The sequence below is a fragment of the Anabrus simplex genome, chromosome 14 (genome assembly GCF_040414725.1).
Source record: "Anabrus simplex isolate iqAnaSimp1 chromosome 14, ASM4041472v1, whole genome shotgun sequence".
Taxonomy (NCBI): Eukaryota; Metazoa; Arthropoda; class Insecta; order Orthoptera; family Tettigoniidae; genus Anabrus; species Anabrus simplex.
Genome location: NC_090278.1, coordinates 70172932 through 70193287, shown reverse-complemented (window position 1 = coordinate 70193287; position 20356 = coordinate 70172932). Strand labels below are relative to the sequence as shown.

The window sequence follows — 20356 nt, the reverse complement described above, 5'->3', positions numbered from 1 at the left end:
TTCATTGGGATAATAAAGGAATAAAAATCAACGGGTTATATTTGAACCACCTGCGTTTTGCCGATGACATTGTGCTCATAAGTGAAAATCTAGATGAGCTAGAAAGCATGATCCAAAAATTAAAAACTGCTTCTGCTAAGATTGGTTTGGAAATGAACATTAATAAAACGAAAATTCTAAGCCCAGAGAGTCGACCACTTAAAATGGGAAACCAATATATAGAAGCTGTCGATGAGTACATCTATCTTGGACACAAGATAAAACTTGGAAAAGACAACCAACGTGCAGAAATTCTTCGCAGAATAGGTATGAGTTGGACTGCATTCCGAAAACTAAGATTCATCCTCACCAACAAGGATGTTCCAATTAACCTGAAGACCAAGGTTTATAATACGTGCGTGCTGCCACTTACTACTTACGGCCTGGAAACGATGACTCTGACGAAGGAAAGTGCTCGTAAGCTTCAGCGAACGCAACGAGCCATGGAGCGACAGATGCTAGGGATCAGCCTTAGGGATAAGATCCGTTCAGAGGACATCAGGAGAAGAACTAATGTAACAGACACCCTAGAGATAGTAGCAAGACTAAAATGGCAATGGGTAGGACACGTAGCTCGACAAGACTACAACAGGTGGACCTCTAGGATTGTTCACTGGAGACCATGGGGACACAAGAGAGGCATTGGAAGACCCCAGAAGAGATGGCTCGACGACATAAAGCTGTTGGCTGGAACACGCTGGTTCCAAGTGGCTCAAGACCGAAGACGATGGAAGCACATGGAAGAGGCCTATATCCAGCAGTGGATTGAAATAGGCTAGAAAAGAAGAAGAAGAAGAAGAAGAAGAAGAAGAAGAAGTGACTAGCATGTGTCCGCGGCTTTGCCGCCCGCGTTTATTAATTTCTATTAATAATTTTAGTATTTATTAATTTAACTGCGTTAGATGTTTATAAATTGTTTAATTAAATGCAAAAGACAATATATCTATTAATATACATCGTTTTCACTTTTATTATTGGTCGTGTTCTATTATTTTAATATTTCACCCCCGCCCGTAGGGGTGTCTTACCCTACAGTTTTTTCCCCAAACAGTACGTCATATGAGTATCATGTTTAGTTGAGAGCTATGCTGGAACATGCACACGTACATCCTGATCTCGGTAATTTTGGACATTCCTTTCACCACTTCTAACCCCCATCCCTATTGGGAATGAACTTTGGCTCAAACGGCATCCAGAGTATCACGGTTCATCTCAGCTGCCCCAAAGACTAGGAACTCACCACCAATATCGGTCATTTTTCGGATTTTTACGTTTCACCCCTTTCTTTAGGGGTGCTAAGGGTTTCTTGCCCCTACAGTAATTTTTTCAGACAGTAAGTTATATGTCTATCTAGTTTGGTTGAGAGCTATGCTGAAACATACACACACATTCACCTGTAATCTCTGTCATTTTCGACATTTTCTTTCCTCACACCTTCTCACCCCCTATGCTATGGGGGACTGAACGTGGACTTATCATTTTTAGATACCGTTTATAGAGGAATAAGAAGAAGAAAAAGAAAAGTTTGAAGAAACACATCATAATCTTCACATACTGTTGGTTAAGCAACCTGCTGATCAGACTTGTCATGCGGTTTACTTACCTTCCACTATTTTCTTTTTTGTGTCACCCTCCTTACCCCCTTTGCTGAACTAACCACCATATTTCGTTCCTAAACCCTCTCAGGAGTAATAAGAAGAAATGGTGAAATTTTCAGCCTACGTGATTATAATTTAGGAGCTATCTGACGGTGAGATAGCGGCCCCGGTCTAGAAAGCCAAGAATAACGGCCGAAAGGATTCGTCGTGCTGTCCACACGACACCTCGTAATCTGCAGGCCTTCGGGCTGAGCAGCGGTCGCTTGGTAGGCCAAGGCCCTTCAAGGGCTGTAGTGCCATGGGGTTTGGTTTTTTAAGGGTGTATTCTGCCTGAAGGCAGGTTCGAACTTCCACATAGGTGTGCCTGAGCCGGAGTTTACGTACGGTAGGGCGGCCAGTTCCTTTTCGCCCCTCCATTCCCTTATAACCACCAACAGCGCGTGACAAGCCATCCAAATCTTGACCACGCCCAATGTTACTTACTCCGGTGTTCCAACACTGTCCGAGGTGTATGTCCCTCGTTCCTTGCCCCCCTATTTGGAAATAATCGCTGCAAGAAGAATATTGCTTTTTTATTTATTAAAGTGAAACTTCAGTTGCATTCTTGTTGTTTTCTACACATTCTTCAGTCCACATGGGGACCGCAAAATAAACACCGATTCATCTGTCAATAGCAACATTAGTCCGGAAAGGTAAATTTTATCGGCATAAAACAGCATAGCATGAAAATGGCGAGCTTTGGAGTATCTTCAGGCAGTTCAATACTAAGACATAGTATTCGCTTACTTTCCGCATAAAGGTCAAGATCATACAATTCACTGTTGTTGCTCAACAAATTTTCAAATCTTGTGGATTCATATTGCTATTGCAACATTTCGGTACGAAATTTTACGCTACAAATTTATCTGTCATACAAAATATTAATTTTATAATTACAGCTATTGGATATTTCTTGACACTAGCTGTTCATAAAATTTTAATATATACTGGTGTACAATTGGAAAATTAGTATGATAATGATAAGGTAAAGAAGAAGTGTGTATGAAATACAAAGTGGCAGACTGATGTTTTAATTACACGGACAAAGTCACCATTAATGCATTCTGAAGAACAATAGCTCCCAAATTTTCAGAAGAGTCCAAAACTGGAGTACATAAGATAAACGGTGGACTCCTCCAGGGTTCTGTAGTGGCCCCCTTACTATTCAGTCTGTACATGTATGACCTTCCAGTAACCAAAGTCAGGAAATTCATTCGTACATGTCCAAAAAAGGGCCCAATTAAGTTTGCTCTTTTATCGTTTATTACTTCAATGCACAGCTGCCAGAATATGTTATAAAGATGAACATTTTTCTGTTGATTGTCCAACTCAATAGGAATAACTCCATTATAAATTGTTTTGTAAATACCAGGAGGTTCAGACATGTTTCCCAATACTATCCCATTCGTGTACATTCGTCTCTACCATGAAATGGCAGAATACGAGTGTATCGTGCGGGTATATCCATTTTACATATAAGAAATAGAGTTATTTTTGTGTCAAAACATGAATCCTTTAAGAATTCCAAACTACCCTTGAGGGGATTTAGGACACAATTTTGAAACTTTTACAGTTTTTATTTGACTTTTATCAAATTTAGTTGTTGCATTTCGGTACAAATAAGCATATATTTGACCAAATTTGAGGAGTGTTGGTGAATTGATTCAAAAGCTTTTTCAATTTTTATGCTTAAAAAGCAGCCCCTTAAAAAGTGTCCCTTGCGTAAGAGTTTTCGTTTTTCCAAGCTGAAATTTTGTTGAAATTAACCTAATGTATGTACAAATAGTAATGGGGTTTAGTATCAGATGAATACTATTTTGTCCAGAAATGATTTTTAAAATGTTTCTAATTAAAAAACAGATTTAATCCAACACTGAACATCAAAATTTATATTAAAATTTAAATTATTTTAAAATCCAGTACAAATGTTAATATTTATACCTTTCAGAATATTCTCACTAAGTTAAAACAAGTTCTGACAAGAATTGCATCGCAAGAAGCATTTTCTACAGAGCAAAATATTAAAAAATTGCAAAGCGAGAACAAAGTAAAAAATAATATCTTCTGATTTCAGAATTGTCTGGTACCATATGTCTCCCCTCAGCCGTCCTAATTATATCTCCCTTGGATATTTTCTGCAATTTCTGATGACTTCTCATTTTCTCTTGATCAGGTTTCTCTGTCTGCTCTGTGCTGCTTTAAGGCGTGTCGTAGGTCTTTAAATACATAGAACTCTCCATTTAAATGGTCGTTCTAAGGACTTTAAAATGGCGGAGCTACTTAATTGATACCATTATCTGATAGAGGAAGGAATGGATTATATTTTTATGAATAAAGGAAACCTGTTTTTTGGCCCAAAAATCAAATATTTCAGTCATAACCCCCTTAACTCACTTATGACACAAATTGGATTCGTGTTATTCATGCATCCATCGATTAAACTTATGTATAAGTACATGCGATTCAGGGAAGCATTTATCAAAAGAAGATAACATTAGTATGATTTTATCCAGTTCATTTAATCGCGAGAACGCACATACCAGTAATGCGTTCTTATGTAATGCACGGAGACTAAGCATTTATATACCACTGGTACTCTTTTCAGGGTCAAAAACAGAACAAAGGAACTTTGTCCTTTTTAAATAAGCCTATGAAATTCATTACAACTTACGTGTTTCACGTTGTATTTGCAATACAATAACGTTCCGGCGGATAATGTCCACCCAACTGTTCATGACAATGCGCCGATACATCGCTCCCGAGTTGTTGACGATTGGTTCGATGAACGCTCCAAGGACACGAGAACTCTGACCTAGCCTTCACGGTCACCGGACCTCAATCCTATAGAGCCCATCCGGAATTCTTTCGAGAGGGTGCTCGCATCCTAAGCCCTGCTCTTAACAATCTTCGTTAGTGTTGACCTGTTCATTCCTTCTCTGCACTGGGCAGACAAAAAGTCGCACTATGCCCAGTGGCAGAGAAATACAGTAATAGCCCTCACTTTTGAGCAGTTCTGAATTACTTTCAAAACTTCTAAATAACTGCAATAAAAAAATCACGGACTGTCCGTGAAATCAGTGACATATGACGTTACTTGTGAACATTCAATTCCCTTTGGCGTGATTGCGAACAATGCGTGAACGTTCAACATGGTGTTGCTGAAGCAATTCTGTACCTTTTGCCGGTCTTCTGGATTTCAGTCAACCACTGAACGTGATAGAGCAATTTTCAGCCTTGAGCAGCAGGCAGGCGAACCTCGATTTGTTTACTTCGTCACAGCATCGCTGACAATATCTGCACTTCATCTTAAGCGGGATCAACACTTTTGGGAGTCCAACAATGTCCTTTTTTCAAATGTGTGTACATTATACAGCCGCCGTTTTGGATAACCAATTTACTCTAAAGACATGGATTACATGACATTTACATGGATGTTCATCTTGGGAAATAACTGTATATTTTGCTCATCAAATTTCGTATCACCGAGCTCGATAGCTGCAGTCGCTTAAGTGTGGCGAGTATCCAGTATTCGGGAGATAGTAGGTTCGAACCCCACTGTCGGCAGCTCTGAAGATGATTTTCCGTGGTTTTCCATTTTCACACCAGGCAAATGCTAGGGCTGTACCTTAATTAAGGCCACGGCCGCTTCCTTCCCATTCCCCCACTCCTAGTCCTTCCCTGTCCCATCGTTGCCATAAAACCTATCTGTGTCGCTGCGACGTAAAGCAACTTGCAAAAAAAGAAAGTTCGTATCAGTCATCCGTCCTACTTCTGCGAAAGAAAATGTGTCGTCAAGTGAGTTTTTCAGTCTCTAAATGTAATAGTCCTCCCTTAAAATAATTATCACCACCCCTAGCACCATCACGCATACAAATAGTGCAGACAGACAGATATGAGAATGTTTAGATCTCTTCGTAGGAGATAATAATAATAATAATAATAATAATAATAATAATAATAATAATAATAATAATAATCGTATGGCCTCAGCTACCGTGTGCAGACATTTCGATTTGACGCCATCTGGCTCTCTGCTCGTCAATTTCGACGTTCCGGTTTACTCTAGGCCCACTAGATGACAGACAGAGTAAACCGGATCTCTCTTGGGCGTCTATGGCTGAGATTTAATGAATTTTGTCGGGTAAATACCAAATGTATCACCAGAGATCTTTTACATGCCGACATCGTACGACATGGAGTGTCGAATGGACATTTTTCCGCCCTTCAAAAATCCGACTACCTCTGCCGGGTTTGAACCCGCTATCTTGGGATACGGAGGCCGACAGTCTACCACAGATCCACAGAGATTAAGAGTGATGTCACACTAGGATGCCAACGGGACGCCAAAGCGCAGATGCCAGTAACTCGGTTAAGCTAGTTATGTTCATTTAGTAGCCATACAGTATATCGCAATTGACATCCGACAGCGTTTCCAACTTACCATGGCTGCTAATCAGGATGCCAACTGCTAATGCTCCTTGGATCGCTGCCAAATCAACAGTACAGTCAACGACAATTCATTGTTGTCCATTCATGTACACAGTGTATTTGCATTTCTTACCAATAGGGCAATTGATAGTTGACATTCAGCACCTGCCATCATTATGAGAACGTCTCCTATTAATATGCAAATCGGTACTTGAAAATCCAACAAGAAACTGAAAATATTTGGAGCGGGAGACCTATCTACCGTAGAAAATAAACATTTTTGGTAAGATTTGTTTCTATGGATTTATTTATGGAGCAAATTTGGAGACTTGGGAGAAAGGAGACGAGCTGCTCGATCGAAATATGAAGATAAAGTTGAAATTCAAGAGGAAAAATCGGGGCAAATATTCACTTATAGGAAGATGAGTTAGGGATTGGAATAATTTACCAAGGAAGATGTTGAAACATTTCCAAATTCTTTGGAATTATTTAAGGAAAGAATGGTTAAACAACAGATAGAGAATGTACCACGTGGGGGACTGCGCTGAATGCAGATCAGTGGTGATTGCTTGCTTGGTTGATTGATTGAACTGTAAAGGCTTCAGTCTGTCGAACACTAAATACAATACATATGAAACTTGATTTTTTCCCTTGTCTTGCTTTCGGACTCATGAGCTGAATAGACTGTATGGGAGCACTACAGTCACACCGGGGAGATGGAACCCCCGTCCTTCACCCCCCACCCCCATATAAAGAGATTCAGCGTAGATCTCACGATTGTTCCGAATCCGATTAAGAGCAGTCAAAGTTTCCCATGGTAGATTAAAACCAGATTCAGTGTTGTTTATCTTCAAAGCTGTGGGGCGGTTTTCAACCTCCATTTTTCTCTGCACTGGGCATATCTGTTCGGTGGGTATTTGGCTTCTGCCACTTGCTATTGAGGTCAGGCATTTCTTCATTTAGGCCAATCTGGGTGTCCTCCCGTGTTCTCGAATCACAACAGTTTTAATGTAGAGATGAAGAGGCATGATGAGAACTGGAAATCAATAGATGGTATCGGTCAGACTAATGTCATTTGGATGTTGATCAACTTAACGCGATGACTGGTTAACCAAAATGGAGTCCAGTCTTCAGCTGTAGAGAAGACCAGACCTAAAGCAGAGCATTTCACAGTTGTTGAGGAAACACCGCAAGTTTTATCCAGTGGAACACTGAAGTACCCACAAATATCTGGCAGTTACTCTTGACCGTACTTTGACGTTCCGAAAGCACTGCTTGAACATCACGCAGAAAGTGGCTGCTGGAGATAACATCGTACGGAAGTCGACCGGAACACCTGACCTTGTACTGTGCTATTCTACAGCTAAATGCGCTTGCCTATTATGGCATAAATTTTGCCATACCAAAACCGTGGGTGTGGCACTCAACGAGACATGCCGAATTATCACTGGCAGCGTGCTTACACCTCTGGAAAAGCTCCACTGACTTGCCGGTATAGCACCTTCCGACATCCGCTGAGAAAAGCTGCCAGGAAACAATAAGGCAAAGACATCTCAGGCCTATCCTCTGTTTGGTTACGAGCCAGCTTGCCACCGTCTTACATCAAGAAGAAGCTTCAGGCACTTCCAGATATATCACGGCAAGCAAGAATTAAAGAGCGCCAGGCAAGAAGCCAGCATAGGTAGAATTTCAGTATGTGCAGGATAAGATTTATAACATTATAATGGATTTAGAATACAAAACATCTTTTGTGGAACACCTTGTAGAGGATAGATGTTTTCACTGGGAAAGCCAGGGACCTACGCGCCGTTTCCCAGAAGTACATTTTCTTTTATAACCTAATTTCATTGAGCGCAAGCCATTATTCATTGATCAAGCACACTGTAGCATTTGCATTGGCTGAGGTACAATTGAATATGACGTCATTTCCACCAGTAACGTGGAAAGCATTGCGCTACCAACCCACGCACAATAAAAACACAACTAAATGCAATCTGCAACAAAACAAATTATTGGTTTGTCATTGTGATGATGATGGTGCTTGGTGTTTTAAGGGGCCTAACATCGAAGGTCATCGGCCCCAGGTTTGTCATTAGCTGTCACTAACCGGGCCTAACCAAGTCAGACCGGTCACTAGCCGGCATCTTAAAAATAATTGAGCTTTTCACCACTGTCCAACATAGAATGCACTGTTATCGCCGTACGGAATGCTAGAGGCCTAACAGCCGCTTCGTGGTCCTAACCTGAGACCCCCCTTTGCTTGATCACAGTCCAATGGTTTTGTCACTAACCGGGCCTAACCAAGTCAGACCCGTAACTAGCCGGCATCTTAAATTAATTGAGCTTTTCACCACTGTCCAACATAGAATACATTCCTATCGCCGTACGGAATGCTAGAGACCTAACAGCCGCTTCGTGGTCCTAACCTGAGACCCCCCTTTGCTTGATCACAGTCCAATGGTTTTGTCACTAACCGGGCCTAACCATGTCAGACCCGTAACTAGCCGGCATCTTAAATTAATTGAGCTTTTCACCACTGTCCAACATAGAATACATTGCTATCGCCGTACGGAATGCTAGAGGCCTAACAGCCGCTTCGTGGTCCTAACCTGAGACCCCCCTCTGCTTGATCACAGTCCAATGGTTTTGTCACTAACCGGGCCTAACCAAGTCAGACCCGTAACTAGCCGGCATCTTAAATTAATTGAGCTTTTCACCACTGTCCAACATAGAATGCACTGCTATTGCCGTACGGAATGCTAGAGACCTGACAGTAATCTGTGACCCAGTTGCTTGATCACAATCCAATTGTTTTGTCACTAACCGGGCCTAACCAGGTCAGACCCGTAACTAGCCGGCATCTTAAATTAATTGAGCTTTTCACCACTGTCCAACATAGAATGCACTGCTATTGCCGTACGGAATACTAGAGACCTGACAGTAATCTGTGACCCAGTTGCTTGATCACAGTCCAATTGTTTTGTCACTAACCGGACCTAACCAATCCAGATCAATGACTTTGTCACTAGCCGGCATCTTAAATTAATTCATCATTCCACCACAGTCCAACATAGAATGCACTGCTATCGCCGTACGGAATGCTAGATGCCTAACGGCTGCTTCCCCCATCCAAACCAATCCGCTAGTTGGTAAAGTAGCGCCACCGCGCCTAAGAATGTACGACTTGTTCTTAAGGTCAAGAGTTGACAGCCTTGTGAACCGCACGATCGCGTGCATCTCGAGAAGTCAGCGATGAAGAAACAAATCGCAATCGCGCCTAGATATCTGCGCTGCAGTAACTGAACTTTAGCCCAGCATCTTAAGGAATGGGTGATGCCAATTGAACATTTCCCTCCTGGTCACTGAGTAACTTGAATGTCACTCAATAGAACTGTTCAGGTGTCACGAGATGCAGGTCAGACTTGAAGAAGTGGAGCTTCAGTGCAGATTCCAGTTTGTTTGAATGTGGAGAAGGGCAGACCACCACACTTATTGCAATGTGGTGCAGGCCAGCCTGTTGTACAGTAGAAGATCTGCTTAAGGCGACACCAAATGCTCTTGAAGTGGCCAGATTTTGGTCCTCTGCAGTCTAATCCTGTGGCCACATAGTATAATTTATGTGTGTCATTTCTATCAAAGTATTTTATGTAATATAAGGCGTGATGAAAAAAGTTTCCGTTTGAGGGCGTGCTGTAGCAGACATGCAATGTAGCGCGACTCCGATGAGGGTATATAAGCACGGACATGTAGGCAGTCGTGTCGTGCGTTAAATGCGGCCACGTGAACTATGGTGACGTTATTACCGAATGCGTCCAAACAGGACCAATGTGCTTTTATTCTGTCCTTGGTTGCCGAAGGACAAACACAGGTGAACATCCACCAGAGAATGAAGACTGTGTATGGCACAACATGTCTTTCGAAGACCACCGTTGTGGAATGGTGCACCAAGGTCCGTGCGCGGCGCGTTTCGACGCAAGACGCCGGTCGATCTGGGAGGCCAGCCTCATCCACTACGGACAACAACAAATCAAGTGGGAAACATTCAGGCACACGTACTGATTTCTTCCCATGTGATTATCATACCTTCGCTCCCCTCAAAAAAGTTCCGGACGAGGATGTGTAGCCGGCGGTTACAGTCTTCTTCACGCAGCAGGACACGGTATTTTACCACATGGGGATGTTCAACCTGGTGTGTCAGTGGTATGAGTGCCTGAATGTTCACAGCGATTTTGTCTGATTGGCATCCTGATTCAGGACTGTTCGGCCGTCGAACGGAAACTTTTTGATCGCCCCTTGTATTATCTCTTTGATGTATTATTTCTCGCTTCTGATAAATAAATAAATAAATAAATAAATAAATAAATAAATAAATAAATAAATAAATAAATAAATAAATAAATAAATAAATAAATAAATAAATCCCAAAGCTGGTAGCTGGATGCCATGGGATCTCTGTTGGTGTCACTTCTATGACATCCTAGTGCGATACGAGCCATGAAAGGGAAACATAAAAGAAATATGTACTATTTTAAGACAATATATTTAAGAATAGAAAGTTGTACAGACACTGTTAAAAGTCAGTTTACAATAAGGTTAACAAACAACATACAACAACGGACGTGGATTTGGAAAGAGGTTGACTTAGACATTCCAAGAGATCAGTACACAAAGATCAACAAATTGCACACAACAATGGCTATGGCTTTGGAAGGAAGGCGAGGTAGACATTCCTACAACTCACTATACAAATATCAACAAATAACATATATCAAGGGCTGCGAATTTGGAAGGAGACTGAGGTAGACATTCCAAAACTCAGTGCACATATATCAACAAATTACATACAACAACGGCTGCGGATTTGGAGGGTGAGTGACGGTTCCAGGCTGATAGGTGCACGGAAAAATTCCATTTTACATACAGTTCATTTGGAATATTGTCCACAAAAATAGTGGTACCAAATAAGCAAAAGACAGCCAACAAGAGGAAAGCAAACCCCATGGTCTACTCAAAAGAAACAGATAATACAACATGAAAGCGATTTGACTTGAATGCTCATATCTCAGAAAATAAGTTTTTAAGGTCCTGTTGTTAGGAGTATGTCTATAAAATATTTGGTGCTAATTTACATTCAGAGATGAATCGTCGTGAGTTATTTAAGGCTGGTTAGATACAGGGCGTAGAAAAACTAATCTTATACTGCAACAATGTGCTTCGTAGTTTGCGGCCACAGCTCACTTGTCATATCCTATTCGAGGACAAATTAAACAGGAGTTCCCGTGAAAGCGGATAGGAAGAGGAGATCCTGTTGAGTGGCCACCTCTTTCGCCTGATCTGATACCAGCTGATTTCTTCTCGTGGAGTTACGGGAAGAGTTTTATCTGCGAGACACATATAGGAAGTATAAAACAGATTCTCACTGCTAGTAACGTAGCTTACATGACAAGCTGATATGTTCGACCAGATACGTTGTCGAAGCTGCGGGATGCTATTTTGAACAACTTTGACATGTCTTCGTAGCGTGCGCAGGTAAATAGAGGTATTCCATCTCCAGACAAAGATTATTTATTTAAATACCCGTAACATTAAAAGAAGCGTTTTGACAGATAGGGCTTGAGGGAGAAGCATTGCGGTGTTGCCACATTCCTGCATTAGTTTCTCCTTTCCCCTCGTTTCCGGCTCACTTGTTGCTTCGTTCAGACCGCTGTGCTCTGTTGTACGTATAACTCTCAAGTAAGAGGTTTGGGAACTCTAAACAACACGAGCCGGCCAGCAGGCTTATCTCCATGGCAACCGCAGCGGGCTCGCCCACGTTTTCATGGCAACCAACCATACCGCCTACTCCCTTCTCCCCACCCAAGCAAGCAGTGAACGGACCTCCCTCTAAGAACTGTAAGAACGCATCTTTCAGTATTACGACTATAAGTATCCGACAACGAATTCGGATTATACCCAGCGACTGAGACGTTTTTGGGTCAGGGTTCGCCATCTGAAAAGTGGACAATATTTCAGGGCATTAATCTATTTCACACTCTCTCCTCCAAATCCGCAATCTTAGAAATACTTTGTACATCATTTTCAATCATTTGAAATACTGGAGAATCTACACTACTTTGTCACTATTATGTTTTTTTGTAAATAAGCAGGGAATAAATAAATCTAATAGTTCGCTTAGTGAAATGTTTTATTACGCAATAGTCTGCAAGAGGCACTGTTCAAATTTGTACTTTAACTACTACTAAAAATGTTTTCACGGAGAGCCTCTTAAAAGGTTACGTTCTCTCTCAGGCCAAGGAGATTTGGCAGTAATTTGAGGTCTGGAGAAGGTTAGAAGGTAGTGATTGTGGCCTGTTCTGACATTCACCTTAGTACAGAAGAATGGAAAACCGTTCTCAGGACAGACGAAGGTGGGGGGCCAGCCCCTCTGCCTTCCGAATAAAAAGCTGCAAGACTAGTAAAACTAGGTGTTGTTGAGCTGAAGGCCATTCTGTTTATTGTGTACTTCAAACGCCGCAGTACTGCAAGTTTGTGGACTGGCGCCTACAGTGTAGGCAACACAATGTACACCTAGGTACGTACGACGGTCAGTATGTTCGTGGACTGGCGTTAACATTCCACGGATCACATAATAGTTTGATCTGTCTTTCGCGTCTTTTTCAGATCGTAGTGATCTGGGTGACTTTGATTTGATCATATGAAACGTTTCGATAGCGGATTTGCTTAATTTTTGGCAAAACTTGAAATATGTACGTTGCTCAAACTACGACAATTTCAAGTTCAGTCGCTGACGTTCCAATGCAGTTCACAACAGAGACTGTAGATCTGCTTATACTGTATGCACGCAACTGCCTGATGCTAGGACTAGCGAAAAACTATTCATGATGTAATATTTTGGGGGTTTCCGTGTAATAAAGTATATAAATACACTCAACGCGCGTTTCGAAAGGTACCTTGATTTTCTTCATCAGGAGAAACGCGCTACAGGCTACAACCTCAGTGAATCATGGCTACCTATTATCACAACCATCACAAAGTGGTGCTTCACTGCTGCCATTCGTTGTCCCTAGCGTGGAGCAAAAATGGCGTCCCTATTAGGTTTTAGGACACAATTCTAATTTTTTTTGTAGCTTTCTAGTAGCAACCATTGATGCGTGATGTTTCCGTTCCCTGTTTTCTCCTGATGAAGAAAGGGCCGTGAAAGTCTAAATAATATTAGCGAAGGACTGTCGCGGCAAGATGCTGAGGTGCATGCTCTCCGCTACATTGCAACACAACGACACTAGACGGCCTGTCCACAAACTTAATGACTCTCCTATGTATAGTGTGGAAGTTTCTTACAGTTAAATAATAATAAGAAGAAGAAAAGTCAGTGGAGACGGTAGTGGATGATTTCGCTTTTAAAAAAGTAAGGCAAGATAAGCTCCTAACGATTGCATTTTACAAATATGCTTGTCTCTCCTCTTCCTGCAGCCAGGCTCCGCGGACTGCTTTACTATCTATGACTGTTTCGTAAATGTTGATACACAGAATCTTTCTTCACCTTACGCCTTAACGAAGTACTGGTTACTTTCAAATCCTGTGTTTTCACAGATCGTGCACTTTAGTTTGATTGTGATGCGATGGGAACTAGGAGTTCCAAATCACTGCCTCATGCTTTCGTCTGGCCACTCCATTGAAACCAATGAAGAGACTATCCACTTGCCACTACTCCCTTGTGCCAATGCTTGATATTCACATGAAGATACGCTCGCGAAACGTTTGGGATGATCAAATCAAAGTCACCTGGATCAACACGATGGGAAAAAGATTAGAAGAGACAGGTCAAAAGACTTTGTGATCCTTGGACTGATAGCGCCAGTCCACGAACATATTCACTGCAGTACGTACATAGGTGTACACTGTGTTGCCTACACTGTAGGCGCCAGTCCAAGAAGTTATGACTGTCGTACATGAGTGTACGCCACATTGCCTACACTACAGGCGCCAGTCCACGAACTCATTGCCTGTCAGTTTACAGTCAACACATATACTTGCTTTACTGCGGCGTTTGAAGTACACACGGACGGGAGTGGCATACAAATACTCGGAAATGGCACGGGTCAATGATCGCACAGGTTGGACGAAATGTCACACGGTAAAAAACTAATGTGTAGACATATTTTAAAAATTTTCAACTTATAGACCGTGAGGACCTAGTGCGAGTGACAAGATTCAAACGTCTGGGCTCTTCAATCGCTGTTGATTGTCAACCTGTCGAAGAGGTCAATGCAAAGATAACCGCAACCTGAATGAAACTGCGAAGAACGACCGGCGTCACGTCCGACCGGAAGATGAAAGATAATCTCAAATTAAAAATCTGTCGTACTGTCATCCAGCCTGTTGCACTGTCTGATTGAGAATTTTGGACGAGTAAGACTGAGACAGAGTGTCGACTGGGAGTCATGGATACGAAGATGCTGAGATGGACAGCTGGCATCATCTCCATTTGAAGCCATCAGGGACATATTTGGCGTTGCACCGATTCAAGAATGATGGGCGAGAGTCATCTACGATGGTTTAGACATGTACTAAGGGCAGACGCCGATACTATAGCGAAGACGGGTTACACATTCGAATTCGTCGGTAGGAGACTGAAGGGATGTTCGAAACAGTGATTGTCCGATACTCTTCACAGAGATATGAAGAGCGTCAAACTCCACCCTGACATGGCCCACGACAGAATTAAATGGAGACAACGAATCATGTGGCGGATCCCGCCATACCACGGGACAAATCCCTCAAGAAAGAGAAGAAGACGAAGAAGAGTGGGCTGGACAGGAAGTGTGTAATCTACTATTACAAACGAACGAAAAACAATGCATAAGATGTAAAGAAAAATATAAATAATGATACCTCTAAATCACATTAATTATGACTCATATGACCTATTCACTACGACAGTCACCCCTTGGAGGAACAAGGATGGAACATCGGTTATACTTCATAATTTTGTATTTACACAATAAAGGGTAGTACTATATATATGGTTAATATTAAACAATATTCATCTCACTAAAGTAATACAAACCTTATTATATATTATTTAGGAATTGTATTCATATTTTCAAAAATATCACATTGGAACTTAAAATATTATAATTATTTTTCACTCATGTTCCTTCACACGAATATTGACTTTGATTTCTGGTTACACGTAAAATTTAATATTCTAACATTAAATTCAAACATGAGTTCCACAAGGATCTAATCTTACCCCTTCATTGTTCAAGTTTTACTTAGATAATTTGCTGTAAGGCAGGATGGGATTCAGTACAGTTAGGATTTAGAAAGCAGAAGTTTTATGCCCTTATTGAAATGACAGGTAGTTTTGAAAACTTGCAATGTAGTATTTTGTGACATGGTACGAAAATTCAGAATTTGAAAGCTAAAGTTGTTTTGATGATTGAAAAGAAACCTTGGAAAATTGTTTAAAAGGAATGAAATAATGGCAGGTAGCCATTTTATGTCCTGAGGGAAAGTATATTTCCGAGGTATGAAGCGAAATATATCAACGTGTAGAATACCTGACACTGTGAATTCACTTCTCAAATGTCCAATTGCGTTTGTTAGATTAGAACCCGCGTTTTGGCACCTCTACCGTTGATTCACAGAAGGTTACAAAGTCGAGTTACCTGTTGACTCAGCGACCATCTGAATCAGTAAACAAAATACAGTGCTTTCAAATGCTTGTCTAATTTAAGCCCAAGGAAGTAATTACATGTCTGAAGCGTACGATGGGGTACCCCAAAATAACTGGACGTAATTCGCTGCGTGCATCGCTCTTGCAATTCGGGCTTCTCCTTCGAGGTGGGTATTAAGTAATCCCTCCTCAGTCAGTATGCCAACCGGCATGGCTTGAAACTGTTTTAGCGATCCCCTGTTACAGTTTTCGTGTGACGTGTTTTTCGACCTCTTGGATTTTCGTGATTTTGTGAATGGTGAACCAAGTGTTTTGGGACGGTTGCGCGAGAGTTTTTGGTTGAAACGGCCCAATTTATGGCGGAGTGTGGACTGCTTCTTTCACCCTGGCAATGTTCCAGCTAACACCTCATGACACCGTTTCATCCCCCATTCTAACATCAAAACATCACGACCTGATAAATCAGCTGTTGCTGATCATGCCTTTACACCTGGTCAAGAGTGGATGTTCTTGCCCGTATAAAACAATATCGCCCCAGAGTCATCAGGGAGGCGATTGAAATACGTAAACACCCAGATAGTTACAACCGCGATCGGTGAATCACGGCTACCTCTTATCAGAAACATCAAAAAGTGGTGCTTTACTGCTGCCATTCGTTGTGCCTAGCATGGGGCTAAAATGGCGTCCCTATTGCATCTAAAGGCACCATTTTAAGTTATTTGTTACTTTCTCTTAACAATCATTTATGCGTTGTGTCTCCGTTTTCTGTTTTCTCCTGATAAAGAAAAGCAAGACACCTTTCGACACGCGCGTTGAGTGTGTTGATATTGTTTAACACACGGCATAATCCCAAAAATATTACATTACGAATACTTGCACGGGCCGTGAATGTATAAATGATAATATTTGTATTTTATTATTTTCTTTGTGACAAGCTGCCATATTTCTTTTTGAATCCAGATATTACTTTCTATTCGTACGTCACTTTCATGCTAGTCTAATTCCTCAAAAGGAGCTGAATCTCTTCCCGTGATTTTCCCTTCGTCTCTGGTACCCAAATTGCTACAAAGATAGCTGCAAGCATGCACATACCACTGAAGAAACCATACGTTATGTACGCGCCAATGTCGTGTACGAAGAAAGGGAACATCTTTGTGAGCATGAACGTAATGCTTCTGTTAAAGGCAATGGCGTAAGCAGTCACTCTGCCCTTGGCAGCTGTTGGCACGAGCTCGGCCACCATGAAAAATGGCAATGGCCCAAATCCCATGGACAAGAACGACACGTAAGTTACCAGAGATGCCAGTGGCACCCATCTCCAAGAATCAACATCAAAATCATTATCTTTGTAGTAGAAATACCCTGCAAGAACTGCCATGCAGATTGATGCTGCTATCGACGACATTAACAGTAGTGGTTTTCGTCCTATTCTGTCCACAGTAAATGTAGGAACTAAAATTGCCAGTGTTAAAGCTGTACCTATAATAATTGAGCAGCATGAAGGAGAAATTGAACTGCCTGCATCTTGAAATATTTGAACCGCATAGAAAACAACGGCGTTCATACCATCCATCTGATGGAAAAACATTAGGCCGAGCACAATGGCAACTGTTTTGAATGTAGTCTTATTCAAAAGGGACGGTCTGTCTGTTCGAGTAGTTTCTTGGAGTCTGGAAAGAAGCCGCATAATCTCAGGCTGTGTGCGTCCGTGATATACTATACTGCCATTTCGGAGCCACAGTAAAGATTTCTCAGCTTCAAGGAAGAGATGTTTGGATAAGAGGAATGTAGGAGTTTCTGGCATCCAGAAGAACGTTGCAAAAAAGACGAGAGGAACACCGGTACACACAAGAGTGAACCACATGTATGAAAGGCAAGCACCGAGGACATACATGAAGAGAATTCCCAGGCAGCCGATGAAGTCAAAATACACTCCTAGTATACCACGGATTGAATCTTCAGCAATTTCTTCATTGTATAGGGGTACCAGCACAGTACACGCACCAGCTGCAACGCCTATGACGAACCGCCCGAGAAACACCTGTACCACCTGTTTGAAGAAAACAGTACAGCATAAGAATATGAGCAGGGTGTAGAACAAAAATACTGGTGGGCTAAACGTCGATCCTTGTGGTGTTTCGACTGTATCGACTTTCTCAATATGAAATGTTCTACATGGAAATATACCTCGTTTCAAAGCAAGGATCAGAGGTGTTTGAGAAAATATATATGTTGGAGGTATATTCTTCCAGGATAGTAGTGTACGAAATTAAATTTTATCATGGAGTAACAAAGTTAATGCTCTAATCTCGGTAGATAAAATCAATGGCATTCTATGGAAGTCATCTCTCAGTCGAAATGGTGCAGTATTTACATCGTTTTGCTTCCAAGCCGACTTCGCTGTAGGGAGCGAAAGCTTGTCTGAACTCAAGACACCTTATTCATTATTTGTATATAACAAACATGAAGGTAGCGAGAATAATTGCTTGAGAACAATGACAGGAGGTACTCGCAATCAGAAGGCAAAGTTTAAGATAGGGATCAACTATAGACAAAGCCGTGTGTATAACCTTTTACGACGGTAGGGTAGTGTGAGAGAATGGAGGGGGATAGGTTTCAAAGAAAAATTGACTTGGTCCATGGTGAGAAAGAGCAGAGGAAGTTTTTTTCTTGCTATTTGCTTTACGTCGCACCGACACAGATATGTCTTACGGCGACGATGGGATAGGAAAGGCCTAGGAATTGGAAAGAAGCGGCCGTGGCCTTAATTAAGGTATAGCCCCGGCATTTGCCTGGTGTGAAAATGGGTAACTACGGAAACCCACCTTCAGGGCTGCCGACAGTGGGGCTCGAACCTACTATCTCCCGATTACTGGATACTGGCCGCATTTAAGCGACTGCAGCTATCGAACTCGTTAAGAATCGCATCACTTTGCTGTGTTGACGGTGCAAGTTTTACGTGTCTTGAGCTGTGTGTATCAGTCTTCCCTTGCACAAACTTTGTCACATTGTTCTCCACTCAGATTTAGTGACTCTTCTGTTGTGATCCCTTCCAAGTCCTTGGTTTGATGTCACATGCCTGTCTGTCTGTCTTTCTTTGTCTTCAGTTATTGACTTACAGCCCGGATTTTCATGCAGCAATAGGTTAGATTGCAAACTAATTTGGTTAGTAGAAAATGTCGGCCACCCGCTCTTCCATAGTGTAGAAAGAGTAACACAAATTATAGGGGTTCTGATGGGCCTTACCCGTAATGATTATGCAAACCCCATAGCATAGTGGTTGTGAAGGTAGACTATACTTGCTTCTCGCTCCAGTAAGTTTGCATTCTAACCTATTAATGCATAAAATTCCGGGCTCTAGTTATTGTCCATGCTTCACTTCCATAAAAGTCTTCAGAAACATTTTTCTTCTAAGCATATCTGTGTTTCATGAGATGAAATTTCTTCTCTCTTAATAAGGACCTTCCTTGTTTGAACAAGCCTGCAATTAAATATTTCTTTTCCAGGCAATTTGGAATACGCGCCAGTGACTTCATGTGAAGTTGAAAGGTCTTTTACTATAGATAGAAGGTATTGTGCCTCCAAATGAAATTTACAGTTTGAATAACGTGTGCAATTTTAACTTTTCTCAGTTTTGTTTCCTTTTCTGTGTACAAGAATACATCAAATAAAGCTTAGGTTTTATTTATTACATACTCAACTACATATTTTGTCAATTTTAGCTACATATTTACATACATATTTCTCATTTTTATATTACATATAATCCGGGCTATAGTAATAAGCCTGGTTACAATGTAAACCAATTAACCTGTTAGGAACTGTCGTCCAACTGCTCTTCCGTAATGTAGTGGGAGTAACATAAATTTTAGGGGTTCTAATAGGCCGGGACCCTACTGTTTATGCAAATCGCTTAGCAGAACTGTTGTCTGGGTAGACTATGCGTGTTATTTTCTTTAGTATGTCTACAGCGTAAACACGCGGGCTCTAATTATTATCAGCAATGACATTACATTGATTGATTATTGCGGTACTTTAGCGGAGACGTGATCTGTTTCTTCTGCTGCAATTACAGTGGAACCTCGATATTCCGAATCACCTCGGAAGCTGAATTTTATTTCGAGTTATCGAAATTTCGAGATAATAGTGAATACCGTTTTTGAGCATATAAATAGCGCAGAATTGAATCGTATGTATCTACGGGCTAATAATGTATACAGTATTTTTTACACTATTTAAAAATACACTAAAAACTCGTATTTGACGGCATCGCTTTAATTACTTTAACAACTTTTTAGAAGATAGAATGCAGAACGTGCAGTAGGGAAACAAACATACACTGAAGAAAATGGAAATAGCAACACCCAGAAGGATTGGTGCTACATTGCTGCAATTGAACATGCAGGACGAGTGTTCGGTTGTGCTTCCATGATTACACTTTCACGTCCCTCTGACAGCAAGTTTGGACAACAATCAATACGGGATGTGCCCACCACGAGCTGCAATACATTGATGAATTCGTCGAGGCATGGAGTCAATAAGGCCCGGGATCGCTTCCTGAGGAATTGTGGCC

The 20356-nt window shown here is 41.4% G+C and overlaps 1 protein-coding gene across 2 annotated transcripts in view; it reads right to left on the bottom strand.

Annotated features, from left to right (window-relative positions):
- LOC136885574 (facilitated trehalose transporter Tret1) overlaps positions 1-20356 on the bottom strand; it is a 142419-nt gene that overhangs the window by 7126 nt on the left and 114937 nt on the right. The window contains exon 3 of one of the 2 annotated variants that reach the window (XM_067158226.2): positions 16382-17833. The exons of the other annotated variant lie outside the window; for it this stretch is intronic. Within the exon in view, the coding sequence (XP_067014327.2) occupies positions 16781-17833 (1053 nt within the window). The 3' untranslated portion in view covers positions 16382-16780. Of the gene's footprint in view, positions 1-16381; positions 17834-20356 lie in introns of those variants that run through there. 2 annotated transcript variants of the gene reach the window in all.